This window comes from Mus caroli, chromosome 1 (genome assembly GCF_900094665.2).
Source record: "Mus caroli chromosome 1, CAROLI_EIJ_v1.1, whole genome shotgun sequence".
Classification (NCBI taxonomy): Eukaryota; Metazoa; Chordata; class Mammalia; order Rodentia; family Muridae; genus Mus; species Mus caroli.
Window position 1 is genome coordinate 60,392,757 of NC_034570.1, and position 20,220 is coordinate 60,412,976.

Here is a 20,220-nt window from a genome sequence, read left to right on the forward strand (position 1 = left end):
GAGGAGAGGAGAGGAGAGGAGAGGAGAGGAGAGAACTGTGGTAGGGATGTAATATATGAGATAAGAAAAAATAAGTAAATTATTTTTTACAAAAGAAGAGCTTAAAATATTTAGTGGTCTGATGACATTTGAGAGATAAAATCTGAATATTCTTATCTATTAATTATATTATACAATAAAATCAAATATTAGATCAATTGAAGACTGTACACTAAAGTCTGTAAGTAAAAGTTACATAATAACACATAGATAAGAGTCATTACATAACTACAACATCTTCTAGCATAGTTTTTTCTTTTCCAAAACTACAAGAAGAATACATACTATTCAAGATGCAAATATGGAAAACACAGAAGGCTATATGAGGGCAGCTGAAAAATCAAAATACTCCTGCTGAAGATAATCTCTACAAACTGTTTATGGTTTGTGCTACAGCATTTCTGAACATGTAATGATCACAAGTGTGACTTTTAAAGATTATTACAATGTGTCATAAATAGTCAACCTTCTTCTGAAATAAGTTTTTTTCCAACTAAATCACTTTTATTTTGAGAGTAACAGAGTAAAGGTAAGCTAAAGGCTTCGAATTTGGCCTCTAATAGCACTGGCTTGTTACATTCGTCTTAAAACCCAACTTATACCAGGAAGGAATTCAGTCTCTAAGGCTGTCATTTGAGAATTGACCTTTCCAAGTGAAGGTCAACATTGTGCCTTTGGAGCCAATGATACAAGCATCAAGAACCTATCGTCATATTGAAGTCCCATAATGTATTCAGCTGTCTTCCCAGATTTAGACATTAAAATTATATCCACTGTTCAAACTTGGTCGCTCATACCTTCTCAGTCTTAGGGCATGGCCTCATCTGTCCATCTTTTCCTTGATATTACTTCTTAGAAATTTAATTTCTCAGTGTAAGGGGTTGATACAGACTTCCAGAAATGAATCTTGTTGCATAGAACATATATACCAAAATATTTTATCTCTCCAAAGGTAGTGTGGTGGGGCACTACTTTCTCCTTCTAACCACCTTAATTTCTACTAATTTAGTGAGTGAAAAATGGGAACTTTTAGCTTACTATTATTGTTATTCCTGTATATTACTAGTCAGATTTTCTCATTGAAAATCTTCTTTTGGGTTTTCTGATATTTCTTTTTGAGTCAACCTACATTTTTACTTTTAAACTTCCCTGAGCATGGCAGTGAAATTTCAGTCTCTCATTTATTAATTCATGTAAATAATTTTGAGAGTTTATTATGTGTCAAGTATGATCATGAGTTGCAGAAGAGGTGGGACATTTCACAAGAACCAGGGACCTTTTAAAAAATTAAATATTTATTTGCATTTTAAGTGTTCCTACTATTATGACTCATACTGCAGGTGGACATCTGCAATCATATTTAGTCTTTTTTATTAAAGTTGAAAAAATGACTACCCCCACTTGACTACTGAGACAGGGCTATTTCCAGGAAGAGCACAGAGTCAACAATCTTGGTCTCCCTCTTCCCACTCTGACTCCCACCCCTTTTGTACCCATCCCCTCAAAGATTATTCTGTACAATTTGCCTAAATACAATAGCTGAGAGTTGAGAGGTCACTTAGCTGTTCAATGTTGCTTAACCCTATACTCTACTTCTCTGTAGTGATGAACCAATGCAAGGGGGCAACCTGGGACGGAAAGATTTCTGGCGCAAGATGTTCAAATCCCAAAGTGCAGCAAGTGACACCAGCAGCCAGTCTGAGCAGGATACCTCAGAATGTACCACAGCCCACTCAGGCAACACCTCTGACCGGCGTGCCCGCTCACGATCCCGCAGAATCTCCCTGCGAAAGAAGTTGAAACTCCCCATAGGTAAAAGTATGTCTGTATTTATTTATGGATTCTCTTATTATCATGTCATCAAATCAATGAGTGATTGAGAACAGAGCATGCCATGGGAGGTAGCTGGGAAGAGAAGCATTCAAGCTTCTACACTGAGATCTACATGACGGCTTCATGCTTCCATTAGTTCATTTTCTGTTCTGCTAATGCACATAGTTCCCAAATGGCAGCTGCATGCCTCTGCTCTGTGTGAAATAAAGCTCTTGGCTTTGCTGAATTTGAGTAGAAGCAACTACCACTAAAGCAGATAATCACAAAAGTAAGTACAGTTGCAAACTAGAATGAAACCTGGCCCATTCGAGGGATAGGGAGAACAGATATTAAAATCTGCTAAATACACAGACAAAAAAAAAAAAAAGGAAAGGAAAGCAGCCCAACAGTGATGTGCAAAGATACTAGGCTTGGGGAAACTGAAAAGAACCAGTTAAGAAGGGAAATGGCTGACTCATGGAGGCAGAACAGCAAGCCAGACCATTCGTAAGTCAGGGTGGCCATTTCCCATGGCTCTTGTGTACCATCATGTCAGGGAGATCAGAATAATACAATGTATGAACCATTGCATTGGAGGGAATGTTAGTCTACAGTCAAATCAGACTGAGAGCTGGCCAGTGGCACAGGTATAAACAAGTGAACATTTAGATTGTGTATGAGGTAGAAACAGAAAAACAGACAGACTTGAGAACTATTTAGGAGATAAAATGGGTAGGTTTTCAAGAGAGATAGGAAACTTGTCTAGCATAGGTGGATGGATCATGGTTTCCTGCAGCAGAGAGAACCAAGTCTGTTTGTCCTGCACTTCTGTGCTAATGTAATTTTATAGTTCAACACTGAATATCTTGATGCAAAACATGTACACTGAAAACAACTTGTTTTTGCTTCTATTTATATTGGAGCCATGTAACTTTCATTGCTAGTTCAGGACATGCTGGCACTTCTGTTTCATTCATTTAAGAGCAAATGCTCAATTTTTCAAAATATCATTAACTAGGAAACTGGCTGAAGCGCTCCTCCCTCTCTGGCCTGGCAGATGGTGTAGAGGACCTCCTGGACATTAGCTCTGTGGATCGCCTGTCTTTCATCAGGCAAAGCTCCAAGGTAAACAGGACATTGCTCGTGAAGTGAATATTGGGGTCACTGATTAAAAATTATTGGGATTGAAGAATGGTGAGCACAGAGGAAGTGTTAAAGGATCTTTGGAGTTGAATAAGTTCAGAAATTAGACAAGCAATGGAAAGTAAAATGTTTAAGTGGTAAACTATAATACAAATGAAAATAACAAAGACGCAGTAAATATCTATAGCTCCAACTATATCTACATATGAAGGATATAGCAGGTGACAGAACTTAAAGAAACAGAAGTGGAATTCTTAAGCAGTTTCTTTTTGTGTGTGTGAAAAATATCAGACACTTACTGGAGTCTACCTGCCTCCTCCCTTCCTTTATGTGTTTATGTGCTGTTATTTACATCACATTGAGTTGACCTAAAGTCAGGATCATGAAGAAATGTCACTGCTTTAAAAGAGACATGGAACCAGGTCTGGTAGTGCCTTGGGGACCTTAGTGGCAGAGTCCTACGTTCAGGCCCAACCTGGGTTATACAATGAGTATAAGGTTAGCCTGAGTAGCCTAGTCAATTTACGGAGTGTCTGATTCAATATAGCAAGTTAACAAGAAGGCTAGGGATGTAACTCAGTGACAGAACACTTACTTGCCTAGCCCATGTCAGCTCCTACATTCGCTTCTAGGGGAGTAAAGAGAGAGGAAGGGAGAGAGGGAGGGAGGGAGAAAGGGAGGGAAATTTATATGCTACAAATTGATTTGTAGATTTAATAAAGTATACTCATTTTTTTCCCTCTTTGGCCTGATTTTCAACTGTGGTAGTGTTCACTAAAGATGAATGTGGCTGTCCGTTTGGACTTGATCAGAATAAACACCACACATGTCTGTGTTGTTCACTAAATCATTTTCACATTCAGCTTCTGATCTCTTACTTGATATTCCTTGCACCTGCAGTTATAGTGACATCTTTTGGGGCCCATAGGGATGTATGAAATTACTCGACGTGTAAACCAAAAGGACAAAGTCACTTTCACATTCTAAACAACTTATTTTTCAAACCAAGGGCTAGCATAATCCAATGATTGGATGCTGGAGAGCTGATTGCTTTCCTTTCTTCTCAGGTCAAGTTCACCAGCGCTGTCAAGCTCTCAGAAGGTGGACCAGGGAGTGGGATGGAAAATGGACGAGAAGAGGAGGAGAATTTCTTCAAGCGTCTTGGTAAAAGTCAATAGCCAAAGGATACCATTGACCTTTTCTTCTTTTCAGTTACTTAAACTAACTGGTCCATTTCTTTTTTCTGAAAACGTCTTTTTAAAAAAAAAAATGGTAATTTTCTATTTATATTGTTTTCCCTATTGTTCTTTAAATGTGTCTTTCACTGCTATCTATAGCCTCTCTATTATCAGTTTGGTTGAAGAGACATTTACAGAAACCTTACTGTGATTCTCACCCCCTGGTGGGTACTGAGTGTGCGGAGAATAAGACACAGTCTTTTCTTGTTAGAATCTGTGAGTCACAGGACCTCCTATCCACCCACCATGTCAGCTTCAGAATTCTGTTCAACGCATGGCTGACAGGTGGTCACCCTCCCTCACCCTCCCTCTGCTGAGGGGGAGTGTGCAAGTTTACAAGGCAATTTGTTCTAGAGCTAGGCAGCTTTACTTGTTAGCAAATCTTTCCTTGTAATCTGAAAATACATTTGCCCATAAACTTGATGGTTTGTCCTAGTGATAACATCTGTAGCCACACATACACAGCTATGCATAGTGCCATAACCCCTCTTATTCACTTCCTGTTCTTTCTTTTGATCTCTTTTGAGTAATGTCTTTGATTTCTTTAGATTTCTCTAGTTCTAACACATCCTGATCCTTTTCCTCATGTGTTCAGGGTAGATGGTGAGCATTGTAAACTGTAGAGTTTTAGATAGAATGCAGCAGGCCATATCTAAAATTAATCGGTATAGTCAATAGTATAACTAAGCTGTGGATATAGCAAATGTATGAACAGGAATTAAAATTATGTTATCAGTAGCCTCATCACATAGCTCATCTGGATTGGTCAGCTTTTGCAAGTTCATCTTCCTATCAAAGAATGTCATGATATGCTTTGGTGTAGTCACTATTGAGTCTCCATTTTATAAGGTCTATTATTTTATTGTATAGAATGCAGTTAGATCACTTATCCAGAAAAAAAAATTAAAGGGCAGACTCAAAACCAATTTGAATTCTAGAAAGCTTTTCTTCATAACTGGACTGTGATGATCCATCTGAATTGATACACATTTCCATGCTTTCATGCAAGTTGATCATGTTATTACTGAACAGGAAAAAGATAAAGCTGCAACCTCTGATGTTGTTCTAGTTGAATATGTTTAATTAATCATTTGTGGGCATAGCTTTTCAACAAACCATGCCATTAATTTCTTAATAATACATGAATATTTTCTCACCTCATTACAAAAGCATTATCAAACTTTATCAAAAGTGGTCTTGATTTCTTTATGATTATATCAAAAATATGTGTCACCTAGTTCATGGTGATGCACTCTTTATGAAGGCACAGTGTTTCTTATGCTTACCTATGTCATAAACATCATCCTGTCCACTTAACTGTCTCATTTGCAATTCAGCATAGACCTCTAGATTTTAGTCTAAGGTTTTAAGTGCCTTCTTAGGCTGGAAGTTTTGGTCTGTTGTAGGGCACATGTCTACTACATGAGGAGTTAGATTTGATCCTCAATACTGAAGAAGCAGGAAAACCCTCAAAGCTCTCACTGACAGCCCTGGTCTTTGTCAGCTTCACCATTTCAGTCAGTCCTCACACTATCCATTTCCGGTAGAATTTCATAGATAGTCTCTCTACTGTTCAGAATGAGCAGCAGCAGCACAATGATAGTGTTTCTGCATTTGTTTTTTGAGAATGAAGCTAATGTCTTTCCTGAGGTATGTGCCGTGCTAGCTCAATGTCACCTGGCTTGTGCTGTAAACATATCTCCTAGTTCTCTCTAAGCACTGGAGTCTTAATTTGATGCACCTGCAACATAAACCCAGGATGTTGGGTGGGAAATGTTCCTTCTTAATGAATGTTTTCCATAGACTATGGATTTCCATATGCTATGCATTGAATGTTTGCATCTACCCAAAGGTCGTGTTAGGAAATTCTAGCTCACAGTGTGGTAACATTTGGAAATGGAGCTTTGAGAAGGTGATTAGGTTTAGATGATGTCATCAGGGTACCACCACCATGACTGGATTGTAATGCTCTTGTAGAAATGAGAGATGAGATAACTATATGCTAATATAAGAAAAGGCCACTTCAGGACATACTCAAACCTGGAAAAATCAACTGTACTTGAACTCAATATCAGACTTATAGGCCATAGAGCTGTGAGGGGCAAATATTTGTTGTTTAAATGTGAGATGGCCTGTTGTATTTCATAGCTGCCCTAATTGACGAAGACACTAACTATACTTTTCCATTTGTAAAATATTCTCTTTCATGGGAGAGATGAAAATATCTTTGGGTTGCTGTCATTCCCATTGATTTCCTTACACTCTTCTTCAACTAAAAGTTCATAATATATCCTCTTACTCATACTTATTTAAAATATTTCCAGATCCTTCACCATTGTAGAGATGCATTAGCAAATGTTGACCCTACATTGAAGTTTTTTGGTGAATATCTTGAATTTTTACATGTCACCTACATTCAAATCAAAGGGTGTTCATAGCAAATATCTTAGTGGTGCAGAGGGCGGGGAAGGAGTGTGAAAGAGTTTTCAGGCTAACACTACAGGAAACATACTGGCATGTCTTTGAAACATCTTTGTGATCCTTTTCATTCTCTTCCTTTCTCAATGATACAACCCCTACAGGCTGCCACAGTTTCGATGACCACCTTTCTCCCAACCAAGATGGTGGGAAAAGCAAAAACGTGGTGAATCTGGGAGCAATCCGACAAGGCATGAAACGTTTTCAATTCTTGTTGAACTGCTGTGAGCCAGGGACAATTCCTGATGCATCCATCCTAGCTGCTGCCTTGGACTTAGTAAGTTACAGAGTTCTTTCACCCTTACTCACATTCATGCTAGCAATGGAGGAGAGCATAACTGTAGTCATAACCCTAATGATGGGTTCATATCTGTTTAGTTTTACCAGAATTCATTGTCAAAGGGGAGAAAAGATGGTAAGGTGAGAGAAGTAAATAAAAGAGGGAAAATCTTAATAAATCACCACTGGGAGGTAGCATGTGTAACAGTATGATTGTTACTATATGAAAGCGCATTACAACTTCAGGATGCCTGCTGAAAATTGGACCCAACCATTTAATAGCTCAACAACTGTAAAAATGAAGGTTAATACTAATACCAAACCTTCCTTCCAGGTCTGGTACAAGGATTAAATGAGATTTTAAATAGAAAGCCCCTGCACAGTGCCTGTAATGTATTAACACTCAGTCCTATATTTCCATGTATTAGTTCTTAGGCTTGTTTGTTTTTGAGAGAGAGTCTCACTATATATCTCTGGCTAGCCTCGAATTCACTGTATAGACCAAACTGGCCTGAAATTCAGAGATCTGTCTGCCTCTGCCTCCCCAAGTACTGAGGCTAAAGCTGTCTGTCACTAGCATGTAATAACTAATTAATGGCTGTCCACTGAGGTTTTCCTGTGTGCCAGGAATGGTATTAATAACTACAAAGTTGCAATACTTATGCTTTCTATGTATAGTCATCAGTGCTAAAGTCTTCGCAGTGAGTGCCACCGCCCAAGGCTGATGACTGACATCTATAGCATGTCTACTGTATTTCCACAGGAAACTCCTGGAACCAGGAAGACCAACTTATAGTCCAGTGGTAGGAAGCCAGCAAAGGGTAGACTGGAGTGCAGGCCTGGCTTCTGTCTTCAGAGAACCTATATTTTGTACTCTATTATGCTAATTCTTCTCAATATAAATTATGTGAAGCCACTTTAAGAATTTCAAAAGCTCTGACAGCTTAGGTGACTTTGATCAAGGTCATATGCTAATTGATGCTAAAACTGGGATCAGAGCAGAATCTTCTATTCCATACAGGGCTATTATAGAAACACCATATGCTTTCTCTGTCAAACAGTTATTTAAATAAATCAAAATTAGTATCAGGACACATTGAAAATATATGTATATAGTCTCCTATAATAAAGTAACTTGCAAATGCTTTCTTAACAATTCCAAAAGCATCTGATCCTTTAAAGATACTTCTTATTGTAGGAATGCATAATAAATGCATACTAGGAAGACAAATATCTTCAACTTTAAGTATTCACACCACATTCGTTCTCCAACCTGGTGATTCTTAACATTTGACAACATTGATTCTTTCTGATTAGGAAGAAAGTTGTGAAAATTCTACCAAAAAAACAACGATTATAGACCAGAGTTAGCATCTATATCAGAAAATTAATGAATTTCCCACAAACCTCATCTATAAAGAATCAAAAACTCTATCTTGATAAATGGTTCATTACTGGTAAGGAGACTTGTCAGGCAACATCTTTGGTATTCACTGATGATAGAGAGTCAGAGGAACCTTTCAGCATTCCTTTCCATGTGGAAAACTCTGAGGATCTAGATCGAGATATGAGAGCCTTCAGAGACACAAGGCTTGCCACAAAAAGAATGCTCCAAGAAGAATTTCATTGGGATAAATTAATGTCTACTTCTGAATCAAGATGATTCTAATTACAATATTGTTAACCAATTTGATATTCAAATTTCCTAAGTGGTAGAGTTACCCTTGCTCTCATTAAAATGATTCTGTACCTATCTGATTTCCAACTGTACCTCTTAACTTCTAAAGGAGTGTGGTACAGGAATTTCAAGCCACAAATAAATTCTATTTGTTGTGGAAATGTGACTCCTATCCTTGGACTGGATTAAAACACAGAAAGCAAATAGACTTTTTTTCATTTCCATAAATGTAAAGCTATGACTAGAGAGTTACCAGTTCACTGGGCTCTCATTTCTTTTCCCTGCAGAACTCATTCTAGTTGTTTGGTCTTCCTGATCTCATAAAGTCCATGATAACCTATAGAAGAAAGTACAGTGGAGTGCATATGAATGGTGTCTGTTAGCCTCCAAGAACTGAGCAATTCCTGGTTTTGATGCCCACTGATGGAGTAGCCTATGTGGAGTGGAGGAGGAAATACACTATTCATCAATAATTAAATATACTGGGAGCAAATGTGCAGCTCTGAAGCAATGGTGGATAGTATTAGGAGGCTTTTCATAATCTGGGATTGTGCCCATGTTCAAAAGCCCAGATGTCAGAGTCAGTCAAAATTTAAAGAAGAAAAGGAATGCCCATCTTCAAGCAATGAGAGTGACCCATTGACTTGAATAAAAGCATAAATGGCAAAGAAGGTGATAGAGGAGGAAGAGACGATGCAGAAGAGAAGAAGGAGATGTTGATCGGGAGAATTGAGTGGAGGTTAATAAGGGCAAGTTCCAATCTATGGACAGTTTATGAAGCACTTCCACATTATCTTACTTGTTGGTATCAAGCTAGGATATGGTCCCCAAACTCAGGCACACTTGGAATTTGCTAGTAAATGCTGACAAACAAACTGAGAGAAATCAACACATAGGTGAATGTCTTGTGTTCTTGAATCAAAGTAGCGTTTGGTGCTGGCTGTCATTCATATAACTGTAGTTTGTCAATATAGATTAGGGTTAGAAGTTCTTCAAGATTACTCTCATGGTCACAGATTTTCCCTCCGTGTTTGGTTTCTCACAGCATCTAATCCATCTGCTTCTTACTTCGAATGGATTCCTCTGTTTTATAATACCTTTATATTTTCTCTAATTCATTTGTTTTGCTCATGTGTATGATATAAATATGAATATAAAAACACAGAGATATAGAAAACAGGTTGGTTACTAGATAGTAACAGATATGAATAGATGAAGGATATTAAGCTAGGTAGAGGTAGATAACAGATGATAGATAGATAGATAGATAGATAGATAGATAGATAGATAGATAGATGATACACATACATACATACATACACAGATGCATAGATACATACAAAGATACATAGATACATATATAGACACAGGCAGGTATACAGGATACAAGTGCAGATACACAGATAAAGGCATAGTTGTAAACTCAACTTCTTTATCATTCAGGACTTCTGGGCAGAAGTGGACAAAAGGACTGAGTTCAGATTTATATTATAGTCCATTTTATCCTGCGTGTCTTACACTATTTTGTCCCAATGTTTGTAGTTATGACTTAAGTTGAATTTTGTATTAAATAGTTTTTGCTTTTATTGCTTCATTGATCATACAATTTAAATGTGACTTTTTTCAAATTAGCATTTTTCTTCAGAATCAGAGACTGCTGGTAGGTGAAGGAAATACTAGAAACTTGCAGAGCCAAGTCAAACAAATGTCAAGTTCATTTGTTTGCTTTAAATAATCTTGCTGTTATCACTAGAAGCGTGTAATTCGAGGTTGTTGATTTAAGGCCAGCACGGCTACTCCTCACAATCATTTTCTTTTGTATACATGCATCCAATACAACTGTAACTTTTTCTAAGTTTACAAAAAGGATCCTTTTCACAGTAAGCTTACAGGATGTGCCAGCACAAGAGGAAAGAGAAGCAGTGTGGGTAACAGGCATTTATTGTGTACACTCTCTCCTTATTTATTCAGTGAACCTGTAATGTGGGTAGATGGTGACTTCTAGTTCGGGGGTAATTTATTAGCATGGACACAACTAACAATGATGTCCATTGGCTTTAGTACCAATTCCCATGAATATTAATACCTCTGTGGGACTGTAAAACTCTCTCTAGTCTGTGACTGGAGAAAATTAAATTTATGTTCAATTATTTGGCCTTATAAATAGGTAAATTTAAGAAAAAAAGTCAAGGTCATATCCATGATAGACCTTACAAAACAAGACATGCCCAGTGATTTTAAGAGTCCTACCCCCTTAATGATACCTGTGCCTACCAGTTCCACTGCTTTGTTATGCTGTTTTGTTTTGCTCTCTTTTGCCAGATTTTGAGATTCATTGATGTGAAGTCATGCATTCCCTTTTGTTTAATGTTAGGTTTCATCTGATGCAATTAGTGCTACTAACTTACACTGAAGAATGGTTTTGTTAACTATAGTACAAGTTGTAAATCCATCTTATTTTAGCAAGATCTTTCTATTTTTTTCCAGAGTTTTGGCAATTTTGAATGATGCTTCCATATATGTCTTTGTACATGGGCCTTGATTCAGAATAGTTTTCTAGATATACAGAAGAATTCAATTCTGATTATAATTTTGCACTTGGTGTAAAACCCATACTTCATGGTAGTTGTGGGAATTCCACACAGGTGCAATTGTGTAATGAAAGTCCATCCGTCTGTGTTCTTGCTTATGTTTTTACTTGTTTACATCATTATTTTTACCAGTCTGGCGCTCCAGAGTGACCAACTTTGTATTTCAACATAAGGTTTAAGGTGTTCTTACATAGATTTGATAAATAATTGGTTTTTGCAAACTCATGCTCCCTATTTAAGTATGCTTCACCAGGAGGGATTCAGAGGTCAGGGGATAAAATTAGACCTAGAATTTATCTATAATGTCCAGAAGGAAAGATCAGAGGAAATGTGAGGTGCTTTATATCAAAGAGATACCACCTGAGAATTTTCCAGAATAGATACAATATGCCCAGAGTGCAATTTAGAGTCCTCATGAGATTCTAGATCAGCAGTTCTCAACAGATATTTAACTTGTGGACCAACAGCTGTCTAGGCAAATGCTTGCTAATTCATCCCACCCCTCCTCCATGCATGTTTTTTCAACTCTTCCTCTGCTGTCTTTCATTTCACCTTAGAAATAAAAAGAAAAACAAAATTAAAAATTTATCTAGCATTTTAGTTGTTTTAAGCCAAAGGAAGTTTGTTTATCCATCCAGTCTATTATATAAAATAAAAGACATTTGTTTTTTAAAATACTGACCATGACTTGAGTAAATCTGAAAATGACTGGCTATCCATGCCATGAACTGACCACTCATGCCCACCCTAGCCTGCCCACAGCTACTGTTGAAGCAGATAGAGGCAGCTTGTCAGGTAATGAGTCTGTTACAGGGTGATCCCAGCTAGGGAGAGAATTCAATACTCTGGGCAAAGTAATAAACATTGTCTCAGAAGCATATGCCCTCTGGCAAAAAAAAAGAAATAAAAGATTCTAACACATACTGAGACCCACAAAATTGCTTATTCCCATTGGTTTTAAGTAAATGTATACCTCACTCCAGCAAGCACTTTATATTTTATTGTACAGCAATAAAAATTATGTTATTCCCTAGAGATCATCATAAAATATTTAGCTTTCAAAAAATAGGGAGTTCCTGTGCAACGTAGAGATTTCTTCTCATTTAGCAAGCTAAGGCATAGCCCCCAAAGGAAAGGAATGTATTGTAATTATACCCTCCAATTAGCTGTTGTGTCCTGGTAAATATATTTCTAGGTCCCCAGATAAAAGACAGCCCAGCTGTTTGGTTTAGTATCTCGATTCTCTGTTTCACCTCCACAAAGGAAACATTCAATATATATAACAATCCTAAAATCCAGAGGAAATAGAAAAACCAGGAACAGGGAAAGTGTCTGGCACATGAGGTTTCCTAATTGCAGAATCTTCCAGAAATTCAGACCACACAGTGACAATCTCATGACTTCATGTGACTTCAGCTAGACAACTCTGTAGCCTCTCGCTTCCTGTGTCATTTAATTAATTTTAAAATATTTTAATTTATTTTCCTTCTGTTTTTAAGCCTGTAAAATCACCCAGCGCCCTTTGCCACGTGTTTTGAAAGTCTGCCCCACATCCTTAATGGTGTCTTTAAGGCTCACAGCTTGTCTCCCTTCCTCTGTAAATTCCAAAGCCTGTCCCCAGTGGCACAGTTCTTCCAAAAAGACCTCACCCACTCCAATAAAGCCACACCTCCTAATGCCATTCCCTACGTATGCAAATATATGAGCCTGTAGGGCCATTTCTATTCAAAACATACAAGGGATAATAATTATACTTATCTGTGGATGTAAGGTTACGTTTTTTTTTCTATTTTTTCTAAATTTACTCTTTAACCTTTTTTTTACAGTCCAGACCTTTTCCTCCTTCTGGGCCACCTTCCAATTGTTCAACATGCTACACCTCCTCCAACTCTGTCTCCAAGAAGATGTCTTCACCCCCACCTGCACCCCACTCCCTGGGGCCCCAAGTCTCTCTAGGGTTAGGTGCATCTTCTCTGACTGAGTCCAGACCCAGCATTTCTCGGCTGTATATGTGTTAGGGGCCTTATATCATTTGGTATATGCTGCCTGGTTGGTGGTTCAGTCTCTGAGAGATCTTGGGGGTCCAGGTTAGTTGAGACTGCTGGTCTTCCTGTGGGGTTGCTTCTTTCAGCTTTTCCCTAATTCAATCACAGGGATCATCAGCTTCTGTCCATTGGTTGAGTGTAAATATCTGCATCTGACTCTTTCAGCTGCTTGTTTGACCTTTTGGAAGGAAGTCATGATATGCCCCTGTTTGTAAGCACACCATAGCCACAATAATAGTGTCAAGCCTTGGGGCCTCCCTCTGAGCTGGATTCCAATTTGGGCCTGTCCCTGGACAAATTATACTGATCTACTAAAGTGACAGTAGTGGTCTCTTCTCTGAGATCCATGACCTCAGTAGCTCCAGGAAGCTGGGTACTATGTATCTGATACCAGCCTTTGGTTATTGGGGTCTTAAATGTCGAATTAGCCAGCTGTTGGTAACCACCAAGATATCTTTAGAAATATCTTGCCATGCTGGTCATTGTTGTACTTCATGAGTACCACAGCTGAGTAGGACTTTTGGTTGTTTTCCCTATGGAAGCTTGGATAGCAATTTCTTGTACTATGAAAACTAGAACTCAAGAAGGAGGTTTTCAGGTCAGATCCCACTTGAATCTTCTGAATCCTATGTTCCAAGTGTGTGGTGCCTTCTACAACCAATGAGAGGCAACCAAAGGCTAAAAGCAATAGACATTATTAGTGTTTTTGTTTGGTTGGTTTTTGTATTTTTTGGAGAGGGATATCTTTTAGACTACTCTGACCAACAACTCTAAGAAGATATCTCATGCCTGGTACTTAGGTTTTTGTTAGCTAGTTTATGGTTCTTATGAGGAATATTGTCATCCTATGTGGTAATGTGGTATAACTTCATTCCATTCATGTGATACATATATATATATATATATATATATATATATATATACATATGTAATTTGGCTAAATAGAATATACTATAATTCCTTAATGGCTTTTTAAAAACCCTTAGGATCATTTGTCCCCTCTTCTTCCTTCTCTTTCTGTAGCTCTTTCCAGTTAAGTAACCACAATTTCCCATCCCCCCCCCCCCCCCCGCATATCACCCATATCTTTTGTTGTCTTCCTAAACAAGCTTTGGCCTTCATTATAACCATACCGTTGATATTTGCTGGTCTCTTTTAGCCATGTAGTGTTTGCCTGATTCATTACCCCACTTTGGGTTGTCTTTCTCTCTGATGTGAGATCAGCCTTCTCCATTATGTCATAACTGATTGTACTATACCAGAAAAGTTCTGTTCCATCAGAAGGGAGTCATTGGCTTTCCTCAATGCCCAAGAAGAATCCTGTTCTGGGTATTCTATAGTCCTGCCATGCCAAATCGCTACTTTCAAAAACTGTAATTTAAATAGTATTTACAAACATTCATCACAGCCACATCCATGCTAGAATGCCTTAGATTTTGTTGCTCAAATGAATTTATTCTTGTTGCTTAGCAACTGCTCCTAGAATATGTGGTAGTATCCCTAGCTTTGTGTTTTAGCATCCCCCCACAACTTCCTGCAAAGAAATACTCACAAGGCTGGGTGTGGTGGTACACATCTTTAGTCCCAGCACTCAGGATATAGAGGCATCAAGTCTCTGAGTTCAAAGCCAGCCGGGTCTACATAGTGAGATCCAGGACAGACAATGCTCAGTAGAGAGAACTGCTCTCTCTCTCTCTCTCAAAACAAAACAAAACAAAACAAAACAAAACAAAACAAAACAAAACAAAACAAAACAAAGGTAGGGATATGCACACACAATGCTCAGGAAAGTGGCATAATTCATACGATCTTGAGTAGTAAATTCTCCCATCTATCAGAATCATGATGACAATTGTTACAGAGGCCAGTGTATGAATAATCCTGTGCTATCATTTGTTCATATAAGCAGTGACAGCTTTCAATGATACTGGTTTCTAAAGCATGTATCAAGTTCATCGGAATCAACCTTGTCCTTTGCATCAAGTTGTATTATAAATAAAATATACCCTCAAATTGATCTGAATTGCATTTCCAAACTTCAGATTCCCAAGGCAAATAACTATATGCTGCTAACATCTGGGTTTTATCATGCTAAAATTTTAATAGTAGAGAACTAAAAGATCTAAAACACTTCAAGCTTCCTATACCTCCTCACATGCATTCATCCATCTGTCATTCATTTGTTCATAAGGCTGCAACTAGAGGTGTGGAAAGACTCTCTACCCCCTGCACCTAGGCTGACCTAGCTCTCACCATTAACCCCATTAAAGACAGAGCTGAATGTATAGTGCTCAGCTAGTGGTGTTCTTCCTGTCTTCTGTCATTAAGCATTGAGTTCGAATTGGTTTATACTGTAAATCTGTCATGATCTGACAGGCAAAAAATAAATTTGCATGCTGGCCTTGCCCTCCTACCTGACATTCATTTCTAGAGACAAATGTCTCAGCCCTTTTCAGATACAGCCAACCATGTCTGACATGCCCAGTAAATTCATACCTGGGAAGACACCATCTTCAGACCATGGGGAATGGCTCATGACACTCATGCCTTTGACTCAGACTCCTGGTCATGACAAATGGAGAGTTCCAGTGACCTGTCTCCAAGTCTCAGCCTCTATATGTATTTATCACTTATTGCCTCACGCACTGATAACAGATTCTGAGCACAGTGTTCATCTAGTATGTTGACTTTTTCACCTTTATTAACCTTCTGTTTCCTGTCAACGAGGATTGCAAAATTAAGTCCCTCTGTTAAAGATAGCTTTAACTAGAAGTTTGATGATACATTCCCAGAATTATTTTTTTAAAAAAACATTTTAAAATTGCATCAACAGAATGCTTGATACATGCACTTAAGGGACAGACAAGAGAGTTACAATTTACTTTAATCATCTAAAGGAGCACTAAAATAAAGAAGATTTCTCCCTGGAGGCAGTAGCCAGAATCTTATAGGTGGAGAGTTGCCAGGTGACAAAGAGAAGTGATGGGCCACAGGTCATGGGAACAGCATATCTGGAAAGATAGGAGATTTCATATTTGGAAAACGGCTGCCTGTTTGATTCACTTAGATTGTACAGCACATGAGATGGGAATAGACTGGGAGATGATTGGACGTCTCTAGCCAAATCACAAAGATTGGACATTCTTTTTCATTCTATGGAACTGTTATAAGTTTTAATAATAGAAAGAATGTGTTATGTGTTTTTTTAAAAAATATTATATTTACTGATATTTTACTCTTGAATAGTTTCTACCTACATCCTCAAAATTCTCTTTAGTAAGATCCCCGAATATAAATTAAGACAATGTAAATACAAAGTGAAAAAGTTAACATAGATGTGGACATGGAAGAACACTGGATTGGATACTGTGTGTTCCCCTTCACAGTCCATGGTTAGGTAGCAAACATGGCTTATATTTCCTGACCACAGACTCAAGTATATATTATAATTTGTAAAAAAAAAAATCAACTGTAACATAAATCTCTATACATTAATGTCTACTTTAGCACTATTGATTGAATTGTTTAGAAATCTGTTCCTTAAAACGATGAAAAAAAATTTTTTCAATCTGAAAATCTGTTATCACTGGTCATCTTGAGTTACTAAGTAACTCAGAGGTGATGTCACTATTGTGACATAAAACAGAACAAAATAAAATACTCTGAACAAATAAAGATACACGGTGACACTTTACATTTTTCTTTTGACCTACTAATGACCTCTTTCCTCTCCTCTTCCTTTTCTTCCTTCTCTTTTTCTCCTGCTCCGACCCCGTCTTCCCCTCCCCATTGCCTCTTTGCACATGATTGTTAGCTTTGAAAGAGTTCAGTGGGGTATCTAACTCACTTTTCCAGGTTCTGGGTAGCAAAACTACCACTTTTATTATTAAAACCACACCCTTGCATGAAAAGAGGGAATCCTGCTTTTTATTTTCCTGGGGGGTGGAAAAAGTTCTGTTTCTCATTTATCAATTAAATAATTTCCTGTTTTCTCAAATATTTTCAAGTAAGTGCTGCTTATTATGCAAAATTTAGTCCGTTGTGCAGGAAAAAAAAAGACTAATTCAACAAAAGCTTGTTCTTCCTTTTTCTAATGCTCCAAGTATGTAAAACAACCACTTGCCTGGTGAAACATGAGAGTGGTCTTGGATTGCATACCAGTATAGAGTTAATATAACAACACCGTGGATTGAAGGAAGATTCATTCTAGCAACGGAGTATTTGCTTATTCATATTAAATTTTTAAAATTTTAGTGTGTGTGTGTGTGTGTGTGTGTGTGTGTGTGTGTGTTGAAGCTTCTTAAAACTTTCAAGAATTTTCATCCACACATATGTTCAAGTTGCCTATTCTTGGTTTGTTTGTTATTATTTTATCTTATTTAATTTTGTTTTGTTATTACTTTGTATACACCTGTCTGTCTTCTAAAGAGAGAGAGAAAGAAAGATTGTGGATTTGGGTGGGTGGGGAGATCTGAATACATTGTATGGGGAAAAAAATCTAATTTCAATAAAAAGTTAACTACAAATCTATAATGAAAAAATGTGATCAGTTGTGAACTGAGAAGATGAAAGAGGCAAGAGCTCTCTTAGGCCACCTAATTCCTCAGTGTCCACAGTGCCTTGGAGATTTTATTTCCAGATTATTTGCTATTTTGCTCATACCATCCAGAGAAATGTGGCCAAGCCATGTCAAAACATCCAGGCTGATGTATGCCAAGAAACTCTGTCATTCTGCTTGATATATATATATATATAATTTATTTTATTTTTTACTTATTTATTTTACATCCCCCTCACTGCCCCACTTCCAGTCTCACCCTTCCACAAGCCTTCCCCCCGTCTCCCCATTCCCTTCTCCTCTGAGTGGCTGCCTCCCCCCTTGAGTATTCCCTCCACAGGACCCTAGCACTTCAAGTCTCTGCAAGTCTACCTGCTTCCTCTGCCGCTGAGGCCAGACAAGGCAGCCCAGCTGGAAGAACATAGCCCACATACAGATAATAGCTTTTGGGATAACCCCCACACTTGAGCACTTTTTAAAGAAATCGTTCATTAATCCCATACTGTTCTTTTCTCTTTTTTATTTTATTTTATTTTATTAGATATTTTCTTTATTTACATTTCAAATGCTATCCCAAAAGTTCCCTATAACCCCCACCCGCCCTGCTCTCCTACCCACCCACTCCCACTTCTTGGCCCTGGTGTTCCCCTGTACTGGGGCATATAAAGTTTGCAAGACCTAGGGGCCTCTCTTCCCAATGATGACGGACTAGGCCATCTTCTGCTACGTATGCAGCTAGAGACACGAGCTCTGGGAGTACTGGTTAGTTCATATTGTAAACTATTCTCAACAATAAATGAACCTCTGGTGGAATCACCATGCTGTACTATAGAGCAATTGTGATAAAAACTACATGGTACATCGACAGACAGGTAGATCAATGGAATAGAATTGAAGAACCAGAAATGAATCCACACACCTATGGTCACTTGATCTTTGACAAGGGAGCTAAAACCATCCAGTGGAAAAATAACAGCACCATTTTCAACAAATGGTGCTGGCACAACTGTCAGTTATCATGTAGAAGAATGTGAATTGATCCATTCCTATCTCCTTGTACAAAGCTCAAGTCTAAGTTGATCAAAGACCTCCACATAAGACCAGAGACACTGAAATTTATAGAGGAGAAAGTGGGGAAAAGCCTCGAAGATATGGGCACAGGGGAAAAAAATTCCTAAACAGAACAGCAATGGCTTGTGCTGTAAGATCAAGAATTGACAAATGGGACCTCATAAAATTGCAAAGCTTCTGTAAGGCAAAAGACACAGTCAGTAAGACAAAAAGGCCACCAACAGACTGGGAAAGGATTTTTACCAATCCTAAATTTGATAGGGGACTAATATCCAATATATACAAATAGCTCAAGAAGCTCCAGAAATTCAAATAACCCCATACTGTTCTTTTCTTAACCCTTCACAGGAAGCTCCTGTGGTGGCCAGAGCAGCTCTGTTCCTCGAATGTGCCCGTTTTGTCCACCGGTGCAACCGTGGCAACTGGCCCGAGTGGATGAAAGGGCACCACGTGAACATCACCAAGAAAGGCCTTTCCCGGGGCAGGTCTCCCACAGTGGGCAACAAGCGGAACCAGAAGCTTCAATGGAGTGCTGCCAAGCTCTTCTACCAGTGGGGAGATGTGAGCGCTCGTCATTCTTCTGTAAAGCCCAAGGCATTTGAGTGAGATGAAGTTTATCTTAATGAATTGGTTTTACAGACAGTTTGGTGTCTGTTATACTCCAGAAACCAAATGATCACTTTGGGAAGAAAGCAATCATTTAATTTCCCCCAACAAATCTATAGGGCTATTACTGTTTGGTTTTATAGTTAAAGATATTGAGGTTTACAGATAGTGTGCCAAAGTGCATATAGTTGAAATAATCACTATTTCATCTCCCATGCTGAATTCCAAAAACTTGCTTTTAATTGCTGAATTCAAAAGTCATCTTTGTGGTCCAATTAATATGAGCATGATATTTTTATTTTGTTTTAATTTTTCACATTTTCCTTCTTTGGCAATTTTATGTATGTACATATAGCCTTGAGCATCCTCATCTGCTGTTCTCTTCTATTACTTCCCCACCCCCTCTTCCTAACTAGCCCCTGCTATTTCTATGTATTATTTTTCTTGATTCACTGAGTTTAATTGTGGGTGTTTGCATGATCCTGAGTATGAGGGAGGTTATTTACGGTAACATGGGCTACGTAGCCCTGGCTAGACCATTGAAGAAATGATATCCCTTCTCAGTGCCTACTTACTGCCCATTGTCACTTCCCTTTATTTTTCTGATAGATTTTTTTTTTTACTTTTTTTTAAATTAGGTATTCTCCTCAATTACATTTCCAATGCTATCCAAAAAGTCCCC

At 38.1% G+C, this 20,220-nt stretch overlaps 1 protein-coding gene across 9 annotated transcripts in view; it reads left to right on the forward strand.

The window, feature by feature from the left end:
• Unc80 (unc-80 homolog, NALCN channel complex subunit) overlaps nt 1–20,220 on the forward strand; it is a 196,319-nt gene that overhangs the window by 64,784 nt on the left and 111,315 nt on the right. For 8 of the 9 annotated variants that reach the window (XM_021162288.2, XM_029478005.1, XM_029478013.1 and 5 more), the window contains exons 19-23: nt 1,643–1,857; nt 2,870–2,976; nt 4,062–4,158; nt 6,815–6,987; nt 19,281–19,493. In XM_021162288.2, the coding sequence (XP_021017947.1) occupies nt 1,643–1,857; nt 2,870–2,976; nt 4,062–4,158; nt 6,815–6,987; nt 19,281–19,493 (805 nt within the window). The remainder of the gene's footprint in view (nt 1–1,642; nt 1,858–2,869; nt 2,977–4,061; nt 4,159–6,814; nt 6,988–19,280; nt 19,494–20,220) is intronic. The other variant, XM_021162282.2, reaches the window with a different exon arrangement.